Source organism: Schistocerca gregaria, chromosome X (genome assembly GCF_023897955.1).
Source record: "Schistocerca gregaria isolate iqSchGreg1 chromosome X, iqSchGreg1.2, whole genome shotgun sequence".
Classification (NCBI taxonomy): domain Eukaryota; kingdom Metazoa; phylum Arthropoda; class Insecta; order Orthoptera; family Acrididae; genus Schistocerca; species Schistocerca gregaria.
The window spans coordinates 519,730,235-519,752,889 of record NC_064931.1 but is presented as its reverse complement, the minus strand read 5'-3'; the positions used below and the strand labels follow the sequence as shown (position 1 = coordinate 519,752,889).

General features: G+C 39.1%; 1 protein-coding gene across 2 annotated transcripts in view; it reads left to right on the top strand.

The window, feature by feature from the left end:
* LOC126299148 (protein arginine methyltransferase NDUFAF7, mitochondrial) overlaps positions 1-22,655 on the top strand; it is a 70,299-nt gene that overhangs the window by 5,309 nt on the left and 42,335 nt on the right. The window contains exon 3 of one of the 2 annotated variants that reach the window (XM_049990916.1): positions 11,015-11,125. The exons of the other annotated variant lie outside the window; for it this stretch is intronic. Within the exon in view, the coding sequence (XP_049846873.1) occupies positions 11,015-11,125 (111 nt within the window). The remainder of the gene's footprint in view (positions 1-11,014; positions 11,126-22,655) is intronic. 2 annotated transcript variants of the gene reach the window in all.

Sequence of the window (22,655 nt, the reverse complement as noted above, 5' to 3'; positions counted from 1 at the left end):
ATAAGTTACTAGCAGCTGAAATGAATATTTAGTATTTTATTGACATAAACAGCTTGCACCTTATAGTAATATTTTTAAGCTCGTAGTAATTGTTGAAAGTGATGGCCAGTCTCATTTCATGCCTTACAACTTAATCTGATGTCAGAAATGAACTCTGTACAATCATGTGGTCGCATTTCATGCACACATTGATTATGGCAGAGGTGTAATACCTGCTCCATCTGTACTTTCCACCTTGTGTTAATCAAAGGATACATTTCACATGCAAGTTGCAAGTGTTTATCAATTAATCTGGTCCCAAATGGTACATCACCATCTCTTTAAATTCTAATATGCAAACTATTCTTTCCTGAGGATGCCAGCCAGATGTCTGTGGTTTTAATGGACCAATTTCCCACAAGTTTATATTCACAGCAATAAATTTCTTCCAGCCAGGATGAAATTTGTTTCAAAACTTTTCTCTGTTCATTTCTTCAGCTTTCCAGGCACCAAACTGTGCTGCACTGTGCATGTCTGCAAATTTCTGTCATGACCTCTCCAGGGTACCCACAACTTTTTTGTGGGTACATGTGTTATGAGCTTGGGACTGTGAGCTGTTGCACCATTTTTCTCTTAATTTTATGTCCTGTCATTTCCTTTCTTGACCCCTATCTCTGAGTTTCTCTTCTCAAATTTTACTGACTCCAGTGTTAAGTCTTCACACTGAGCTGACTGATTCTTTGGTAGTGAATAGGATTGTTCTTTGTTTTCTTCTATCACCCTTTCTGCAAATTAGTTGGGTCCCCATTTTCAGATTTGACTCACTTTTTTTCTATTTCAAAATTCTGACAGTGCTGCAGTAGGGAAGGTGACCTTAGATGGCACTCTCAGTATGGGAACAACCTCTCCTGCTAAGAAGTCGACACAGTAGCCAATCATATGTGATGAAGTCATCATGTAACCTGCTGACTGTAGCCCCCTGACAATCAAGTGTGTGCACGATTGATGTTTGAGCTGTTACCTCCCCATTTAAGCCAAAGAATCAATGCCTATTCTTTAGGGGCACAGGGACTCTGAACAGTAACCTTCGAATCAGGTGAACATTGCTGTGGCTCGGTGGCACCAGAGTAGGTGTCATCGTGGCAGTCACCTCACAAATAAAAAGAATTAAACTTGCATAAAACAGTGGCCATATAAAACCAGCTGTCTCAGTGACTGGAAGAAGAAAATTTGATGTGAAAACTCATAACTCCTCTGCCTTCCCTTCTATGATGGGATGAGGGGCACACTAAGAAACAAGGAATCAAACAATTTATCTAATATTTAGTTTTTACTAAAAGAAGTGGTGATCAGAATCAACACTGAAACCTATTCTTCTTCTTCTTCTTCTTCTTCCTCGTTTTAAATATAGAATGTCGAAGATAAGTTTGGTGAAGTAGCCACCCTGGTAGAAAAAAGCCCAATTGATCCTTATTAATTGGAGAGTCACTAAAACACAATCTCAAGTACTTCAAGTTTGTACCAAGACATTAAGTTGTACTTCCCACCACCCGTGAGATGCTTCTGATGGTTTCATTAGGTAATTCTGACAGAACTCCTTATGATGATCAACCTTGTGAACACCCTCCACTGGGCACAAATTGCCCAGACTATCACCCTCCTCACTTGCAAGTTTACTGTAATTTTAAAAACAAAGTACAGAAATATTAGACATTTGATCACCCATCATTTTAAAGCTTACCAAACTTCCTCCATCCTGAATTAGTAAATCATTTGAGGGGAAAGTTATCACCTTCTTCGAACACCACTCATACTGCATCAGTAGAACCCCCCCCCCCCCCCCCCCTCTTGACACAGTAGAAGGCCTTCCTCCAGTATTCCAGTATTTTAACTGACCTATACACCAATGACTATCAATGGAAGAAAGCCATAAGAGCATTGAGTCATAGAGTGGTCAGCTCATCCTCTTTCCCACATGTCTGACTCAACAAATCCCCCCAGAAATTAAAAACTTATAAAGGCAAACAGAAATGTAAACAAAAAATCTGAGATGGTACCACATGATCTTGAATCTTTGCCTACAGCAGAACTGCCTGTAAATATGGATATTACACCTGATGTACAGGAAGCTGTGGAAGGAACAGTGACTTAAACAAGCTGCCTTTCAGCTTTGCTGCTCAATCACCCCCTCTTTTAACAATAATGCAGTGGAACTGTACTCGGGACAAGTACTTCTGCGAAGAAGTCAACCCTGACATGGTGGGGTCATTATGTACTCTTTTGACTATAGCCCCCTGACAGTGAAGTGCTTGCACGGTGTGTTGCACTGTAGGAATCATGGTTATTGGAAGATCACCTACGTACTTTCGCAACAACCAAATTAATTTGCTGAGAGTTTCAAGAGGTGTTTGATACAGTCACCCTTTTTTAGCAAACAGGTGTTAGTGGACACCACACTCGATGTTGTAGCTGTTAGGATTCAATCATCTACCTTGGTAACAATGTACAACATATACCTCCTACCAGTATAAATGTTGTTGAAAAGTTCAGGTAGTGTGTAATATTTGAGCGCATGAAAAATGGGTGATTGTCATGATTTTTTTTTTCAAGTAAAATAAAAAGTAAAGTTAAATGTGGTGGTATAGTTTTATTCCTTAAACTTTTGTCTTTAAAAAGTAACTTTTGTGTCCACATTGGAGGCTCCCTGTAACTGTTGCACCAAGTGATGGATCCCATTGCAGCTGGAACGTTGGTCACTGGCAGGAATTCCTGAAACTGTCGTATAGGACCTGTAACAAAATAAGTTTGTACAAATCATTTTCAACAATTTTCTATCAGCATACATAGGATAATTGAAAAATATTAAGTTCCAACAAAATGGTAACATGTTGAAACAAGTATCATTTTCTTTGCCAACAAAAAAAAGCCAAAAGTGTGCACTGAAAATAGACTTATGGAGATGTTGAAAAACAGCCACATAAATTGATAGAAAATTCAAATTAGAATACCGACATCAAATTCCAATCAAAATCATATGCACTGTTTTCAAGCTATGTTTCCCATCAAATGGAAATATTCGGTTTTGAGAAAAAAACGTGTTTAAAGTTTTGGTGTACTTTCTTGTAGTTAAGTTGAACATACTTCTAGTCAGCAATCCTTGGACCATACAGTAATCTGTCCAGGTCCAAAAGGAGGTCCTCCTCCATCTTCTTCCTGGCCACAGTGGTCCTGGCAGGCCTCTTTGGCCACTTTTGTCATCTGTTGCTCTGTTCACTTGATATGCTTTTCGTACGCTTTTGTGCAAAAGTTATAACAGGATGGTCTGATCTCAAGTTTGAGCAAGTTTGTAATTTAAATAATGCCTTCACTGAAATTACATGTCAGCTATTTTTTCCCTGCTGTGAATAGTTTTTGGAGAGACTTTCTGATATATCACTTTGTAATGAAGTTTCTGGCTAAGCTGGGATGAACACTACAATGAAGTAGACATCCCAGTTAACATTTCAAGAAAAAATAATAATTAAACGAGACAACACACAGAAAAGCAGGAGTGTTGAGTCGTTGATAGACACACGGCTAGAGTACACACAACACACACACACACACACACACACACACACACACACACACACACACACACACAGACAAAGTGCATGCACAGGTGCATATATGCCCCTTCGTGGTGGTGCATGCCTTTCAGCAAGTGTACTAAGATGTTGTGTGGACTGTGTTGGGTGGGGTGGCTGTAGGGAGAGGGAGGTGGGAGGCCAGGTGAGGGGTTCAGAGTGGATGACTAGTGCCATGTAGGGATCAGCCGGTTTGCTGGTTAGGAATGTGGGATGGAAGGGTGGCAGGTGAATGGGCTAGGCATGTGATGCACAGTGGTTAGGGCCAGAGGGGAGCAGTACATCCTGAAGGTGACATGTGGATGTGAATTGGGATGGGGTGACTGGGCAGTGGAATGGGAAACTGTTGGGTAGAGGGTGTGGAGACTGTGGGTGACTGGAGATTGAGGCCAGAACAATTATGGGAGAGAAGGATGTGTTGCACAGATAACTCCCATCTGTGTGGTTCATAGAAGCTGGTGATGTAGGGAAGGATCCAGATGGCACAGGCTGTGAGGTCATTGAAACTGAGCATGTTGTGCCCAGGTGCATGCTGTACTGCCAGATGGTCAACTTTGTTCTTGGCAAGAGCTTGGCAGTGGCCATTCATCCTGGCAGACAGCTGTTTGGTAGTCACAATGACATAAAAAGCTGTGCTGTTTTAAAGCACAGTTGGTATACTCCATGGGTACTACCCCTGCCTCTGATGGGGTAGGACTATAACAGGACAGGTGTAGGAGGTGTAGGGAGTGCTGGGTGGGTGGATTAGGCAGATCTTGCACCTTGGTCTTTCACAAGAATATGATCCCTGTGGGAAGGGGTTGGGAGTAGCATAGGAATGGACTAGGATAGTTTGTAGGTTGGGTGAACAATGGAACACAACTTTAGGAGGATTGGGAAGGATCTTTGGTAGGAGGTCCTTCATTTCAGGGCATGATGATAGATAGTCAAAGCCCTGACGAAGCATATGGTTCAACTGTTCCAATCCTGCCTGGTACAGATCTGTTGGTGCGGCCCTAGTATTGATGAGCGATTTGCCTGCATGGACTAGGAAATGGGCTGTGGTGATAAAATCCATGAGTGATGTGAGCAGTAGCTGGTTGGTGACGGGCATTGGAAGTAGTCGCATGTGGAATGACCCACCAATTGGAAGTACAACATGCTTTTGATTGGTGCCTGGTGTGTGAAGTAACACGAGGAAGTGTCAGTGGCCGCCACAGTCTGTGAAGGCCTTTGTGAGACCTTCAGTATACTGGACAATCAGAGTTCTTGTCACAGCAGATATGTTGTCCATGGGTGGCTAGGCTATATGGGATAGATTTATTTGTGTGTGTTGCCATCCCTTCCACACCAAAAAGTCCCTCCCATACACCTTAGCCACCCATGAATAACGTATTTGTAGTGACAAGAACTCTCTTGCCCAGTATGCTGAAGGTCTCACAAAGGCCTTTACATGCAGGCACTACCCTCCAAACCTAGTCCTTACACATGCCTAATACTTTCACCACCCCGAAGAATCAGCTACAGAGAGCACCTCCCTTGTCACCCAGTATTACCCTGGACTGGAACAATTGAACCACATCCTTTATCAGGGCTTTGATTACCCCTCATCGTGCCCTGAAATAAGGGACATTCTACCCAAGATCCTTCCAACCCCTCCTAATGTGGTATTCCAGCACCCACCCAACCTACAAAACATCCTACTCCATAACTATGCTACTCCCAGTCCTGACCCCTTTCCACCAAGGTGCAAGATCTGCCCAATCCACCCACCTAGCGCTTCCTATGCCAGTCCTGTTACAGGATTATCTTTTGAGGCATCATGCCAAATTTTATTAAAAATGTCCCGTTTCATCAGCCTTTTCAAGTTGAGTTGGTATGTCCTTTAATAATTGACATATACCTGAGAACTGGGTCCCATAGCATTCAGTCTTGAGCACTATGCTCTTCACAGTTTCCACAAACAAAATTGCTGCCATTACAAGACCAAATGTACTGTTGTTTATTGTGGAAGAGATTGACAGGTTGTAGTAGAATTTTGCTGAACCGACAATGGATGTATCTCTTACAGATCAACAGGCTCTTCTGTTTTAGACCACTAGGCCCTGTACATCCCAGAAGAGTCTGCCTGATGACTCGAACTCCCCGCATAAGCTCTGACTGTAGTCTCTTAGCTGAAGCAGGTAATCCAGCTCTAAAGATACACTGGCAACATATATCAATTAATTGCACAGTTAACATTTACTCTAGACAGAATATCCTTTTTACAGGACACTTTTCAGAACCCCAATATATGTCTTCTTATGAATCATTCCCTCCCCCCATGAACCATGGACCTTGCCGTTGGTGGGGAAGCTTGCGTGCCTCAGCGATACAGATAGCCGTACCATAGGTTCAACCACAATGGAGGGGTATCTGTTGAGAGGTCAGACAAACGTGTGGTTCCTGAAGAGCGGCAGCAGCCTTTTCAGTAGTTGCAAGGACAACAGTCTGGATGATTGACTGATCTGGCCTTGTAACAATAACCAAAACGGCCTTGCTGTGCTGGTACTGCAAACGGCTGAAAGCAAGGGGAAACTACGGCCGTAATTTTTCCCGAGGGCATGCAGCTTTACTGTATGATTAAATGATGATGGCGTCCTCTTGGGTAAAATATTCCGGAGGTAAAATAGTCCCCCATTCGGATCTCCGGGCGGGGACTACTCAAGAGGATTTTGTTATCAGGAGAAAGAAAACTGACATTCTACAGATCAGAGCGTGGAATGTCAGATCCCTTAATCAGGCAGGAAGGTTAGAAAATTTAAAAAGGGAAATGGATAGGTTAAAGTTAGATATAGTGGGAATTAGTGAAGTTCGGTGGCAGGAGGAACAAGACTTCTGGTCAGGTGACTACAGGGTTATAAACACAAAATCAAATAGGGGTAATGCAGGAGTAGGTTTAATAATGAATAGCAAAATAGGAATGCGGGTAAGCTACTACAAACAGCATAGTGAACGCATTATTGTGGCCAAGATAGATACGAAGCCCACACCTACTACAGTAGTACAAGTTTATATGCCAACTAGCTCTGCAGATGACGAAGAAATTGATGAAATGTATGATCAAATAAAAGAAATTATTCAGATAGTGAAGGGAGATGAAAATTTAATAGTCATGGGTGACTGGAATTCGGTAGTAGGAAAAGGGAGAGAAGGAAACATAGTAGGTGAATATGGACTGGGGCAAAGAAATGAAAGAGGAAGCCGCCTGGTAGAATTTTGCACAGAGCACAACTTAATCATAGCTAACACTTGGTTCAAGAATCATAAAAGAAGGCTGTATACATGGAAGAAGCCTGGAGATACTGACAGGTTTCAGATAGATTATATAATGGTAAGACAGAGATTTAGGAACCAGGTTTTAAATTGTAAGACATTTCCAGGGGCAGATGTGGACTCTGACCACAATCTATTGGTTATGACCTGTAGATTAAAACTGAAGAAACTGCAAAAAGGTGGGAATTTAAGGAGATGGGACCTGGATAAACTGAAAGAGCCAGAGGTTGTACAGAGTTTCAGGGAGAGCATAAGGGAGCAATTGACAGGAATGGGGGAAAGAAATACAGTAGGAGAAGAATGGGTGGGGTAAGATAGATACTGCCTACAGGAAAATTAAAGAGACCTTTGGAGACAAGAGAACCACTTGTATGAACATCAAGAGCTCAGATGGAAACCCAATTCTAAGCAAAGAAGGGAAAGCAGAAAGGTTGAAGGAGTATATAGAGCGTCTATACAAGGGCAATGTACTTGAGGACAATATTTTGGAAATGGAAGAGGCTGTAGATGAAGATAAAATGGGAGATACGATACTGCGAGAAGAGTTTGACAGAGCACTGAAAGACCTGAGTCGAAACAAGACCCCTGGAGTAGACAACATTCCATTGGAACCACTGACGGCCTTGGGAGAGCCAGTCCTGACAAAACTCTACCATCTGGTGAGAAAGATGTATGAGACAGGTGAAATACCCTCAGGCTTCAAGAAAAATATAATAATTCCAATCCCAAAGAAAGCAGGTGTTGACAGATGTGAAAATTACCGAACTATCAGTTTAATAAGTCACAGCTGCAAAATACTAACTCGAATTCTTTACAGACGAATGGAAAAACTAGTAGAATCCAACCTTGGGGAAGATCAGTTTGGATTCCGTAGAAATGTTGGAACACGTGAGGCAATACTGACCCTACGACTTATCTTAGAAGCTATGTTAAGGAAGGGAAAACCTACATTTCTAGCATCTGTAGACTTAGAAAAAGCTTTTGACAGTATTGACTGGAATACTCTCTTTCAAATTCTGAAGGTGGCAGGGGTAAAATACAGGGAGCGAAAAGTTATTTACAATTTGTACAGAAACCAGATGGCAGTTATAGGAGTCGAGGGACATGAAAGGGAAGCAGTGGTTGGGAAGGGAGTGAGACAGGGTTGTAGCCTCTCCCCGATGTTATTCAATCTGTATATTGAACAAGCAGTGAAGGAAACAAAAGAAAAGTTGGTAGTAGGTATTAAAATCCATGGAGATGAAATAAAAACTTTGAGGTTCGCCGATGACATTGTAATTCTGTCAGAGACAGCAAAGGACTTGGAAGAGCAGTTGAACGGAATGGATAGTGTCTTGAAAGGAGGATATAAGATGAACATCAACAAAAGCAAAACGAGGATAATGGAATGTAGTCGAATTATGTCTGGTGATGTTGAGGGTATTAGATTAGGAAATGAGACACATAAAGTAGTAAAGGAGTTTTGCTAGTTGGGGAGCAAAATAACTGATGATAGTCAAAGTAGAGAGGATATAAAATGTAGACTGGCAATTGCAAGGAAAGCGTTTCTGAAGAAGAGAAATTTGTTAACATCGAGTATAGATTTAAGTGTCAGGAAGTCTTTTCTGAAAGTATTTGTATGGAGTGTAGCCATGTATGGAAGTGAAACATCGATGATAAATAGTTTGGACAAGAAGAGAATAGAAGCTTTCGAAATGTGGTGCTACAGAAGAATGCTGAAGATTAGATGGGTAGATCACATAACTAAGGAGAAGGTGTCGAATAGAATTGGGGAGAAGAGGAGTTTGTGGCACAGCTTGACAAAACGAAGGGACTGGTTGGTAGGACATGTTCTGAGGCATCAAGGGATCACCAATTTAGTATTGGAGGGCAGCGTGGAGGGTAAAAATCGTAGAGGGAGACCAAGAGATTAATACACTAAGCAGATTCAGAAGGATGTAGGTTGCAGTAGGTACTGGGAGATGAAGAAGCTTCCACAGGATATAGTAGCATGGAGAGCTGCATCAAACCAGTCTCAGGACTGAAGACCACAACAACAACAATGGATCATTCGAAAATGGGGAGAACAGCAGTAGTTAGACTACAAGATATACTTCAGGAGCTTCCAATCCCCCCCCCATGATATGTTGCTCACCTACTCCACAAACTAAACTTTGCCCCCCCTTCCCCTCCCCTGGCCTATTTCACAACCAGTAGCACAAATTGATCTTTGGTGTGGCATCAAAAATCACACGGATTGTAATATTCATTGCAGTAAGTTCTATTCAGTCTTTTGCACCTACACAAGCCTTAGTTATTAGATGCTGATGATAAGAAAGTCAGCTACATATTTATCAACAAATATGTTAATGAATAACACCACCTTTGCCCTGTGTGCAGCATCTACATGGTGGAATTAATGGCAATATACAGAGCTTTAACACACGTACAACCACAGCATCCTAGAAGCATATTCAGACTTATTTGACCTACAGCGTAGATAACGTGTTGATGAATCATTGCCACAGCTCATAGCTGACAATGCAAAAAAGCAGTTCACATTTTAACCTTTGTACAGGCAAATGGATATTACCACTTGATTTAAACCACTCATCTTAATAATTGACTCGTAGGGTGAAGATGGGAAATGACCTCCTCCAGCTACTGCTTATTTGTCAGTGGTTGAATGAGGGCAAAATGAGAAACTACAACAGGTTAAACCAGAAGTCAACCCATGTTAGACATCCCTTCAGTCACTCACATAAAAAGAAGTGACATTAACAAGATTTAGAATTTTGCCACATTAGCACTCCCTCTATAGATTTCCGTAGTGTACTAATTTAAACACCTATGGTTTGTATTGTGACTTGGGGACAATCCTTAGTACAGTTGAAAATTTGTGTATTGTTTTTTAGGCAATGGAGATATTAGTGTGGAATGGATTTGAAAGTTTTGTATGTTGTCTGATATTATTTTAGAATTGACAAGAAGAGTTATATTTTTATTGAATTGTATTGTATTGTATATTTATTGGTCCTGTGAATCATACACTGTACAGGGGTACATAATGATATAGGACAAGTCAAACAATTTCCAATAAAGTTTAACAGAAAAAACTGTTGTATGGTTTTCAGTATATAGCAATATAACATATGGGAATAACATTTTACAAATAAATTTTACATGGACACATTTCATACTTTTGGCCTTGATTATACAGACACACACATATATGTAATAGACCACATATAATACACAGATAAATCTACATGTACACATTTCTTATTTTGGCCTTAATTGCATAAACTATTTAAATTTTTCACATATTTACATTGTAGTTAAAAATTCATCAACACTATAGTAGCAATTCTGTAGCAAGTAGGCACTCACTGCAGTTTTGAATTTATGCATGCCAGTTATTGCCTTAATTTATTTAGGTAGTTTGTTATACAGTTTTTTTCCTGCTTGCAAGGGTCCTTTTTGTTTTAGTGTTATATGTGAAAACTGCATATGTAAATCTTGATTATTCCTTGTGTTGTATGAATGGATATTTTGTTTTTTTTGGAGCAATCTTGCTATCTTCACCTACAATTCTCCTTATAAACATTATTGTTTCTAGGATGGTAATGTAAGAATATGAAGCTTTTTAAATGAGGGTTTGCATGAAGATCGAGGTGCTAAGCCTTCCATTTCTCTTATAGTTCGCCGGGATGGTTCCTTTGAAAAGGGCACGGCCGATTTCCTTCCCAATCCTTCCCTAACCCGAGCTTGCGCTCCGTCTCTAATGACCTCGTTGTCGATGGGACGTTAAACACAAACCACCATCTTATAGTTCTTTTTCGTGCAATAAAACAGCTTTTGCTGGGTGGTGAATTTCCCCAGCAAATTAAACCATATCTTAGTAGTGATTCTGCTTGGGCATAGTACACATTTTTTATAGCTGGGTCTTGTTAATGCATATGTGCAATTATGCAGTACTGTTGAGCTAATACAAGAAAAAGAAATAAGGATTATGAAACTAACGCCTCAAGAATGGAAATTAATGCCAGTTCTATTAAAGATTGTAGTACTGACTATTGTAGTAGGTCATTAAATCTCCTTACACCTCTATCTCACAAGTTAATGTTTCCTTACAGCTTATTGGAGTTTGGATTCTAAATGAGTGGACCAAATTGGGTGCACCAAAACCTCTTCAGATAACTGAATTAGGTCCTGGAAGAGGGACGTTAATTGCTGATATTATGAAGGTCTGTATTTTGAGCTTTTACTCGTGTTTGTCCATTTTGTGGTCTGTACTGTGTAACAAATTTTTAAATATTTAAGTTTTTCAGCTATCATGGGGTTCTGTGAATGCCATTAAAATTTGAAAATTGTTTAATGTGTGTGATGCTTCAGGCTTTCTTGACTTAGTAACGATTTGAATTATCCCCAGATTGAAAATCAGATATTTTCAGAATAACTGCCCAGTACTTTGTGAAGTAACTGTTTAGTGTCACCACCAGATATGATGGAAAACAAATTACAAATTGTCAGCATGCGGCTTATTTGTCTTCACGGTTGTGCAACAGAGCAAGACAATAAACCCACCCCCCCACCCCCCTGCACCCTTTTCCTGTTCTGCTATTTTCTTTCTCCTGTACTCCCCCTATCTCCAGACGAGCCTGATGTCTCCAAAGAGAACATAATGAAAGGTACCCATAGTAGCCAAAGAAAGACATCTGCACTGTTATTCAGGTGACGGTAGCCCACAATGAGTTATGCTGTTTTTAATGTTTTTGTGGTAAGGTATTTGAGTCTTTGATAGTGCAACAGATGGTCCTCCAACTGTTGCCATTCCTTGTTTGATACTGGGTATTGTTTTAATCTTATGAGCCCTGTTTCCCCAGTCTTACAAAGTTAAAAATTTGATGCACAAGAGAAGAGTATTGACTCTTTGATAACTAGTGGTGCTTTAGGACCACAGCCAAAATGAATTTTTTGATGGACATTATCTTTCTGTTGTTGACTGTAATGTTTTATTTTTCAATACACAATTGCAATTTTGACATGAAGACCAGTGTGGAGCCCTCCTGCAACAAACAACAATTGTTAAATGTGTCGTAATGTGTAACATAGGATACAGTACACGATCGAACCAAAATGTAACTACTTACGAAATAGTGCATTAGCACAAGTAAAAGCTCTCTGTCCATTATACAAACTTCGAGATGTCCAGGCCAGTTTCTTGTGTCAGCATTCCATTCTACAAAAATCCCCCAGGCTGTGGCTAAGCCATGTCTCCGCAATATCCTTTCTTCCAGGGGTGCTAGTTCTACAAGGTTCACAGGGGAGCTTCTGTGAAGTTTGGAAGGTAGGAGACGAGGTACTGGCGGAATTAAAGCTGTGAGGATGGGGCGTGAGTTGTGCTTGGGTAGCTCAGTTGGTAGAGCACTTGCCCGCGAAAGGCAAAGGTTCCGAGTTCGAGTCTCTGTCCGGCACACAGTTTTAGTCTGCCAGGAAGTTTCAGTTTCAGAATTTTCTGTTCCTGTGTTGTAGAAGGGGGTAAAACTAACCAATACAAAAATCAGGCATGGAGAAATTGAAAGAGGTGAGATGCAATAATGAAAGTAATTTCAATGTAGGTAGTAAATTTAATTCTGCTGTGGAGGGTACATGTGCTGGAGGCCAAATTAAATAGGTGCTTGAAGGAGGTGGCGTGTCTGCAGGAAAGTTGGTCAGTGACCTTCAAGGTGAACAGTTAATAGAAATGGAGATGGGTCAGTTAGTGATGGGTTGCTGCAAAGGGTCAGATCTCACAAATAGTATGTATAATGTAAATGGAGATTTTGTAGCTACTCCCTTTGATGCCTCTCTGTCAGAGTGGAAGCATTCACCTCCTTTGATGGTAAAGTAGAGTCTAGATCATTATTTTAGGAAGGACCTAAATTCAGTGTGGCTGGTTGAAGATCATGTGTAGTTTAGTGGTTGGTGGGAGCAAGACAAGTTTTGAGTAGGGAGGGAGTTGGGGCTATGTAAGTGTGAAGCTGGGGCCAAAGATGTATTCTATACATTGTTCCATGATGAAAAAGCAGTAGATAAATTGACTCGTCTAGTGCCTGACACACAACTACAGCTCCATGCTTATGAAGTGAGATGAGTTTTTATAAACTGAGGTGAGCTTTTACAAAATAATGGGAGCTTTTATGAAGCGAGCTGAGCTTTGATGGAATTGCAGTGATATTTACACAGCATGCAACAGAAATGCAGCTCAGTCTTTACAACCTACCGCTACACTGTAACATCGTTAGAAGTATATATAACCACAATGAAATTAAATTCAGCTGTAAAAGGGAGATGGTTTACTTACTGTATTACATACTTATTCTCTGCTGCTTTGCTTTATGTAAAAGTCAATGCCTGTTGCCTGTCTTGTAACAGAGAAACAGTAATGTCTGGTGCCTCAGTTGTACATGGTTTCTCAAAGTGCTGATGTGCGCTATTTTTCTCCTGTTCTTTGCAGAAAACACCCATCTCTTTTATACTTTGTTACCTTCTTGATGCAGCATTGCAGAGAACAATGCATTGATGATCTGTGTTGGACTTAACAGCTGCTAGTTTAGTTTTCATGCTAGATATTTGGCATTTTAAAACTATCAGTTGTCTTGGAGAAGATATGTTGTCAATCAGATCAGTAAAATTTTGCTTAATTTTCTCCTTCTGTTGATTTAAATCTAAAAGCTTAATGTTTTCTTGGCTGAGTTCTGCCAATATGCTTTCTTTCTTACATACTGATTCCCCTTCTCTGTCAACATGTAACATATCTGTCTTGATGTCATCAATAACAGCACAAAAGTTATTGGTGTTCAGTGAACTGGATGGCTGGCTTAGTTTGCTTATACATGTTCCATGTGATACTGGAATCTATGCATGAGCATGTGTATTATGGGTGCAAGCTTGACATAAAATACAAATCAGTTTGCAGTGGCAGTCTTGCAAATTTTTTTGATCAAAATAAGTGACATTTACCTCAAAAGTTGATAGTGCAAGCCTGCCATTTTCTTCTCGAACTAGGTATTTACGAATCACCTTTGCATGTAAGTTGTGCTTTTTTACAAATGTCCTGGAGCTTGCTTTTTTCTGAGGTACAACTCAGAGTTAGTTGTAACAGGATTTTAAATCAGTTGCTCCAGTGCTAAATAAAATACATGCTCAAAAGTTATAACTCCTTCTTTTAGCATCAAACTCCTCACTAGATCCTTAGGTTCAGACTGTCTTTCCTTTGATTTGATTTTAGTACTGTATTTTTTTTCTCCATACTCTGTCAGTTTGCCATGAACAATACAGTCTTCTCACTGATTCTTCCATTTGTGAAAGCCAAGCATTATTAAATGTTTCAGCTAAATCTGACAGAAAACACCTGGGGACTTATTATTCCTACTACAGTCTTTATTTCATTAAAAAGTAATGGCAGCACCTCTTAGTAAGACCAAGACCTGTTTGAAATAAAGGAGGCACAAGCAAAACCTTGTGTCATGTTGTACAGTACAATAAGTGTAATTAACTCAAAACCATAACCATAACTATTCATTTAATGAGTTCCATCGATGCTGTACTACAGGATTTCATTTTGAGCACTATTTATATTATGAGGACGAAGTCTTCTCTTCTCAGGAGCAGGTGATGTTGGCTGCTTGTAAAATGACACACAAATGTTATCACTAACATTGATTTTGATCATCCATGTTTCAACACTGGTGCAGTCATCATGTCTCACAACACTGGAACATAATTTATTATGCTGTTCAATATTGGGACCAGATTGCTGTAGGCTGGACTCACACACATAAAGTGACTCTTGTTATGTTGAATATCACATAGAATGTAATTTTATTTGTGATATCAGCACTATTTGTTTCTATCTGCTTCTGTCAAACTTAAGTGATTGATGATATTTTGATGTCCCACATGAGTAACCTAATATTTTATTTTGCAGCTACTATCTCCAGCTGAGGTTATTTTATTCCTTAAAGGACAGATACCTCATATGTTGTTAGTACCTTGGGTTTTCAACAACAACATGCCTTTACATTTAGGTACATATTTTCCTGAATGACGATATGCAAAGAAATTCCATGTGACATTCTCCAAAGTACAATAAGACCAATGCTTTCTGTCGTACAGTGAAAATGTGTTTCTCTCAGTTTCCCACTGCCAACCACTACAATCCTGGGTAGATGCAAATTCAGTCACTTCTGATGCAATAGACACAGTATGTTTCATTGACAAGTGATCATAATAGCATTTCTTCGAAAGGCCTGAATTTGGTCCACAAGAAACAAAATAATAGTGGGGATGCAATTTAGAATTAAAGACCCATGCAGGTGCTGCATTTGGTGACACATTAAATGATTCTCTGTTTGATTTAGATTGTAATAATTTCATAATGCACCTTAATATAGGCATTCTATCAGTTGGAATGGTGAACAAGTTTTATGAACTAGAAGTATTTGTGGAGAACACAAATTCTGTAAAAGTTATATGCTTAAATGAACACTGGCCTAAACATCAGAATATAAACTTGATAAATTCACTTTCAGATTACAATTTAGCAGTGAGTTTTTGTAGAAAAAACAGTTTTGGAGCATTGTGCATTCTAGTAGAGGACTCACCAAACTATGATGCAGAGTTTGTCAGGTATGTAAACAAATACAAAAAATATTTGGCAGAGTAGATAAACAGGAAAAACATATGGCAAACAGTAAATACATATCAAATGCCACAAATAAATCAAAAGCTGTACAGCAGATTGTCAAAGCTGAAACAAAAAGTTATAGTTGCTTGAACAAGGAACTATTGTTTGAAAGCTGCTGCATTGAACTTTTGTAATATGGTGTATTATTATCATATATCACATCCTGGCTATCCAGTTACATGTGCATTTCTTGACAAATCTGTAACCTTGCTGAGTAGGTTGCAGGTGGAAAAGTTATGTAAAAAGATCATCATTTCTGCTGGCTTCAACATAGATGTAAGTGCTGATGACAGGTTTGCCATTTGTTTGAAGAACTTGCTATCTACAAGTGGCCTAACATTAAACTTTAGTGAGTACACTAGAGCAACAGCATCTTCTGCGACATGTATAGATAATATAGTGAGCAGTATTAACTATTGTACTACAGAAAAGTTCGTCTTAGAATTAGGCATATCTGACCATACAGCCCTATTTATATCACTGCCAAATTTAGATAAAACTGTAACAGTGAAATGAATCAGAAACTTCAGTGAACAAAATGTGAATACATTTGTTGTGAGACAAAATGAAACTTTCTGGTCATTCAGCAACCAGTACTCAGTGAACATGAACTAAAATGCTTTTGTATCAGAATTCATAAGTGTTTTTTGATGAATGTTTCCCCTTTATAACAGCACATGAAAAAAAGAAAGGAAAAAGAACCTTGTGAATAACTGAAGGCATCAGCACATGTACTAATAGAAAGAGGAAACTGCACATGGAAGCAAAGAAAAACTATGATGCAGAGTTCGTCAGGTATGTAAACAAATACAGAAAATATTTGGCAGAGTAGATAAACAGGAAAAACATATGGCAAACGGTAAATACATATCAAATGCCACAAATAAATCAAAAGCTGTACAGCAGATTGTCAAAGCTGAAACAAAAAGTTTTACTCCTAAATTAAAAATAGATTGGGAAATGATTTCAAACTACAGACATATATGTGAAGTATTCAACAGATGTCTTATAACTTAAAAAAAAATTGATGTTCTTCCTCCTCCACACATAAATCCCAATATAATGCGACACAGATCATTAGAATTCAGATCTACTCACGTATCCAGCTATGAAGTGGCTAACATTATAAAATCCCTAAAAAATCTTAAATATGTGGGCTGGGGTGAATTTCCAACAAATGTAATAAAGGCAAGATGTGATAATATTGCACCACAAATCTGTCACATAATAAATCAGTTCCTTGATGGGGGTTGCTTTCCTGACTGGCTGAAATATGTGGAAAATATTTGAGTGAATGCTGTATAACCAATTAGAAAAATGTAACAGAAACATAACATTATTCTTATTAATCAATATGGATTTAGAAAGGGGCAAAGTTCTATCCATGCTATCAGTGAACTAATCGTTAAAAAAAGTAAATGCCTCGATAACAAGGAGTTCGTAGGTGGTATTTTCTGTGACCTCACTAAAGCATTTGACGTGGTAAACCATTAGCAGCAGCTCCTCATATTACCTTCTTATAGCTTCCATGAAAAGCCTTTAAGTTAGTTCTCATCCTATCTCAAAAACGGAAAACAGAGGGTAGTTATACAATGTAAGGGTGAGAAATCATGTTCTGGTGGCAAGGAAATACAAGCAGGCATACCCCAGGGGATCATACTACCCCTGTTTCTGTGTTATATAAATTACATTTCGGATAAGGTAAATTCAGATTCAATTTTGTATGCAGACGACTCAGAAGCAGTAGTCTGCTGTAAAAACACTGAAGGGTTAACACTTAAAATGAAACATACTCTTCAAGAACTAGAAAATTGCATAAATAATAATGCTATGGAGCTAAACCTAACAAAAACACAAATTGTACACTTGAGGATCAAACAATCTGTTGAATATATAACACAGTTAAGTTTTGAAGGCATAGCACTGATCACTGCAGAATATTTCCAATGTCTTGGAGTGACTATAAACAAAATTTTTCATTTACTGATCAAGTGGATTGCTTACTGAAGTGGATAAATAGTTTTGTTGACATATGGAGGTTCTAAATAAAGTAACTGACTTAGATGCTAAGAAAATTGTGTACCATACATATTTTATATCAGTTGTAAGATATGGCATAATTTTTGGGGTGTTGAAAAAGGAAACCTGCTTAGAGTGGTGAAGCTACAGAAAAAAATTTATCAGAGCTATGACTGGAACAAACAGTAAACAGTCATACAAACCTTTATTTGCAAGCCTTGACTTTTGAGAATTCCTTCTATGTTTATATATTAAACACTTCTCTTTGAGCTAAAAACCCACAACATTCTTAAGGAAATTTGCTTTCACATGCGTATGAAACAAGGAATAAACAAGATTACATATTACCTTATGATATGAATTGTTATCAGGAGAAAGAAAACTGGCGTTCTACGGGCCGGAGGACAAATGTGAGGCTGTAGAGGCATGTATCACTAGGGGTAAGATAGATACTGCCTACAGGAAAATTTAAGAGACCTTTGGAAAAAAAGAACCACTTGCATGAATATCAAGAGCTCAGATGGATCCCAGTTCTAAGCAAAGAAGGGAAAGCAGAAAGGTGGAAGGAGTATATAGAGGCTCTATACAAGGGCAATGTTCTTGAGGACAATATTATGGAAATGGAAGAGGAGGTAGAAAAAGAAAATGAAATGGGAGATATGATACTGCGTAAAGAGTTTGACAGAGCACTGAAAGACCTAAGTCGAAACAAGGCCCCGGGAGTAGACAACATTTCATCAGAACTTCTGATAGCCTTGAGAGAGGCTGTCCTGACAAAACGTCTACAGACATTAAAGTAACCTCTGGTGTGCCGCAGGGGAGTGTTATGGGACCATTGGGTTTCACAATATATATAAATGACCTAGTAGACAGTGTCGGAAGTTCCATGCGGCTTTTCGCGGATGATGCTGTAGTATACAGAGAAGTTGCAGCATTAGAAAATTGTAGCGAAATGCAGGAAGATCTGCAGCGGATAGGCACTTGGTGCAGGGAGTGGCAACTGACCCTTAACATAGACAAATGTAATGTATTGCGAATACATAGAAAGAAGGATCCTTTATTGTATGATTATATGATAGCGGAACAAACACTGGTAGCAGTTACTTCTGTAAAATATCTGGGAGTATGCGTGCGGAACGATTTGAAGTGGAATGATCATATAAAATTAATTGTTGGTAAGGCGGGTACCAGGTTGAGATTCATTGGGAGAGTCCTTAGAAAATGTAGTCCATCAACAAAGGAGGTGGTTTACAAAGCACTCGTTCGACCTATACTTGAGTATTGCTCATCAGTGTGGGACCCGTACCAGATTGGGTTGACAGAAGAGATAGAGAAGATCCAAAGAAGAGCGGCGAGTTTCATCACAGGGTTATTTGGTAACCGTGATAGCGTTACGGAGATGTTTAACAAACTCAAGTGGCAAACTCTGCAAGAGAGGCGCTCTGCATCGCGGTGTAGCTTGCTCGCCAGGTTTCGAGAGGGTGTGTTTCTGGATGAGGTATAGAATATATTGCTTCCCCCTACTAATACCTCCCGAGGAGATAACGAATGTAAAATTAGAGAGATTAGAGCGCGCACGGAGGCTTTCAGAGAGTCGTTCTTCCCGCGAACCATACGAGAGTGGAACAGGAAAGAGAGGTAATGACAGTGGCATGTAAAGTGCCCTCCGCCACACACCCTTGGGTGGCTTGCGGAGTGTAAATGTAGATGTAGATGTAGAACTCTACCATCTGGTGAACAAGATCTATGAGACAGGCGAAATACCCTCAGACTTCAAGAAGAATATAATAATTCCAATCCCATAGAAAGCAGATGCTGACAGATGTGAAAATTACCGAACTATCAGTCTAATAAGCCACAGCTGCAAAATACTAACATGAATTCTTTACAGACGAATGGAAAAACTGGTAGAAGCCAACCTCGGGGAAGATCACTTTGGATTCTGTAGAAATATTGGAACACGTGACGCAATACTGACCCTACGACTTAACTTAGAGAATGGAATAAGGAAAGGCAAGCCTACGTTTCTAGCATTTATAGACTTAGAGAAAGCTATTGACAATATTGACTGGAATACTCTCTTTCAAATTCTAAAGGAGGCAGGGGTAAAATACAGGGAGCGAAAGGCTATTTGCAATTTGTACAGAAACCAGATGGCAGTCATAAGAGTTGAGGGGCGTGAAAGGGAAGCAGTGGTTGGGAAAGGAGTGAGACAGGGTTGTAGCCTCTCCCCGATGTTATTCAATCTGTATATTGAGCAAGCAGTAAAGGAAACAAAAGAAAAATTTGGAGTAGGTATTAAAATTCATGGAGAAGAAGTAAAAACTTTGAGGTTCGCCGATGACATTGTAATTCTGTCAGAGACAGCAAAGGACTTGGAAGAGCAGTTGAACGGAATGAACAGTGTCTTGAAAGGAGGATATAAGATGAACATCAACAAAAGCAAAACGAGGATAATGGAATGTAGTTAAATTAAATCGAGTGATGCTGCGGGAATTAGATTAGAAAATGAGTTTTGCTGTTTGGCGAGCAAAGTATCTCATCATGGTCGAAGTAGAGAGGATATAAAATGTAGACTGGCAATTGCAAGGAAAGCGTTTCTGAAGAAGAGAAATTTGTTAACATCGAGTATAGATTTAAGTGTCAGGAAGTCGTTTCTGAAAGTATTTGTATGGAGTGTAGCCATGTATGGAAGTGAAACATCGATGATAAATAGTTTGGACAAGAAGAGAATAGAAGCTTTCGAAATGTGGTGCTACAGAAGAATGCTGAAGATTAGATGGGTAGATCACATAACTAAGGAGGAGGTGTCGAATAGAATTGGGGAGAAGAGGAGTTTGTGGCACAGCTTGACAAAACGAAGGGACTGGTTGGTAGGACATGTTCTGAGGCATCAAGGGATCACCAATTTAGTATTGGAGGGCAGCGTGGAGGGTAAAAATCATAGAGGGAGACCAAGAGATGAATACACTAAACAGATTCAGAAGGATGTAGGTTGCAGTAGGTACTGCGAGATGAAGAAGCTTTCACAGGATAGAGTAGCATGAAGAGATGTTTCAAACCAGTGGATGATTTTAATAAACAAGGAAGGCAGGCAGGAAACAGTAAATTTGCTTTGTTTTCCTGTTTTTTCTACATTATGTCCTATGGGTATGCATATGTTCCCATTTAATGAAGGTGTATGTTCTTTTTATATGTATGTATGTAAACCGTGATTATTAAGTATCTAGTTGTATACACATATTCCCTTTTTATGGAGGTATGTGTTCTGGTTATGTATGCCCATATTTACAAACTAGAGAAAGAAGCATGAAAAATTTAAAAAGAAAAAAATTTAAACCATTGTGGATAATTTTAAGAAACAGGAAGAAATGTAACATGTATTTATCTATTTATGTTGCAATGTGCTTCTGGATGTATACATATACTTTCTTTTCATGTATAGCTATTTAAGTATTAAATTATTCATTGAGGAGTCACCAATGTTTCAATTAAATGATTTTATATAGCATCTCATTTGACACTAAAGATTCTATACAATTGTATTCTATCACACAACAGACATTTTTCATAGATCTATTCTCCAATGTGTGTGCATTTCTTTCATGGAATATTAAACTGTACTCCATGTTGAACTGTTTGCTGCAGGAAGTACACAAATATTTATAAAACTTTTGTTCCTTTAACTGTGGATCAATATCATTTAACTTTCCTGGATGTGCCTGTAATACGTGATTCCTCAGATTGTTGTTGTAACCATAGCTTCTTCCACACACTCTGAAAATGTGCTTTTTTTTCTTCATTCCTTATATTTCTGATGGTGTTGTTCATACATACATACATTAATACTTGTTTCATAGATCATGAATATGATATTTTGTAATGATGTGGAGTGTGTCACTTTCACATACGTTTTCTTTACACAAAAAATAATAATTTTTTTACAGTTACTATTTCATATCTCAAAATTCATCTATTGAGTAAAAGAAGTTGTCATTCAGAAATTCTTTTAATTTGCTTTTAAACATTGGTTGGCTATCTGTCATACTTTCAAATGCTATTTGGCAGATGGCCAAAGATTTTTGTGGCTGCATAATTCACCCTGTTCTGTACCAAAGTGAGGTTTAATCCAGAATAGTGAAGGTCATCCTTTCTTCTAATGTTGTAGCTATACAGTTCACTGTTATTTTTGAATTAGGATAGGTTGTTAATGGACCTTGCCGTTGGTGGGGAGGCTTGCGTGCCTCAGCGATAGAGATGGCCGTACCGTAGGTGCAACCACAATGGAGGGATATCTGTTGAGAGGCCAGACAAACGTGTGGTTCCTGAAGAGGGGCAGCAGCCTTTTCAGTAGTTACAGGGGCAACAGTCTGGATGATTGACTGATCTGGCCTTGCAACATTAACCAAAACGGCCTTGCTGTGCTGGTACTGTGAACGGCTGAAAGCAAGGGGAAACTACAGCCGTAATTTTTCCCGAGGGCATGCAGCTTTACTGTATGATTAAATGATGATGGCGTCCTCTTGGGTAAAATATTCCGGAGGTAAAATAGTCCCCCATTTGGATCTCCGGGCAGGGACTACTCAAGAGGATTTTGTTATCAGGAGAAAGAAAACTGGCATTTTACGGATCAGAGCGTGAAATGTCAGATCCCTTAATCAGGCAGGAAGGTTAGAAAATTTAAAAAGGGAAATGGATAGGTTAAAGTTAGATATAGTGGGAATTAGTGAAGTTAGGTGGCAGGAGGAACAAGACTTCTGGTCAGGTGACTACAGGGTTATAAACACAAAAATCAAATAGGGGTAATGCAGGAGTAGGTTTAATAATGAATAGGAAAATAGGAATGCAGGTAAGCTTCTTCAAACAGCATAGTGAACCCATTATTGTGGCCAAGATAGATACTAAGCCCACACCTACTACAGTAGTACAAGTTTATATGCCAACTAGCTCTGCAGATGATGAAGAAATTGAAGAGATGTACGATGAAATAAAAGAAATTATTCAGATAGTGAAGGGAGACGAAAATT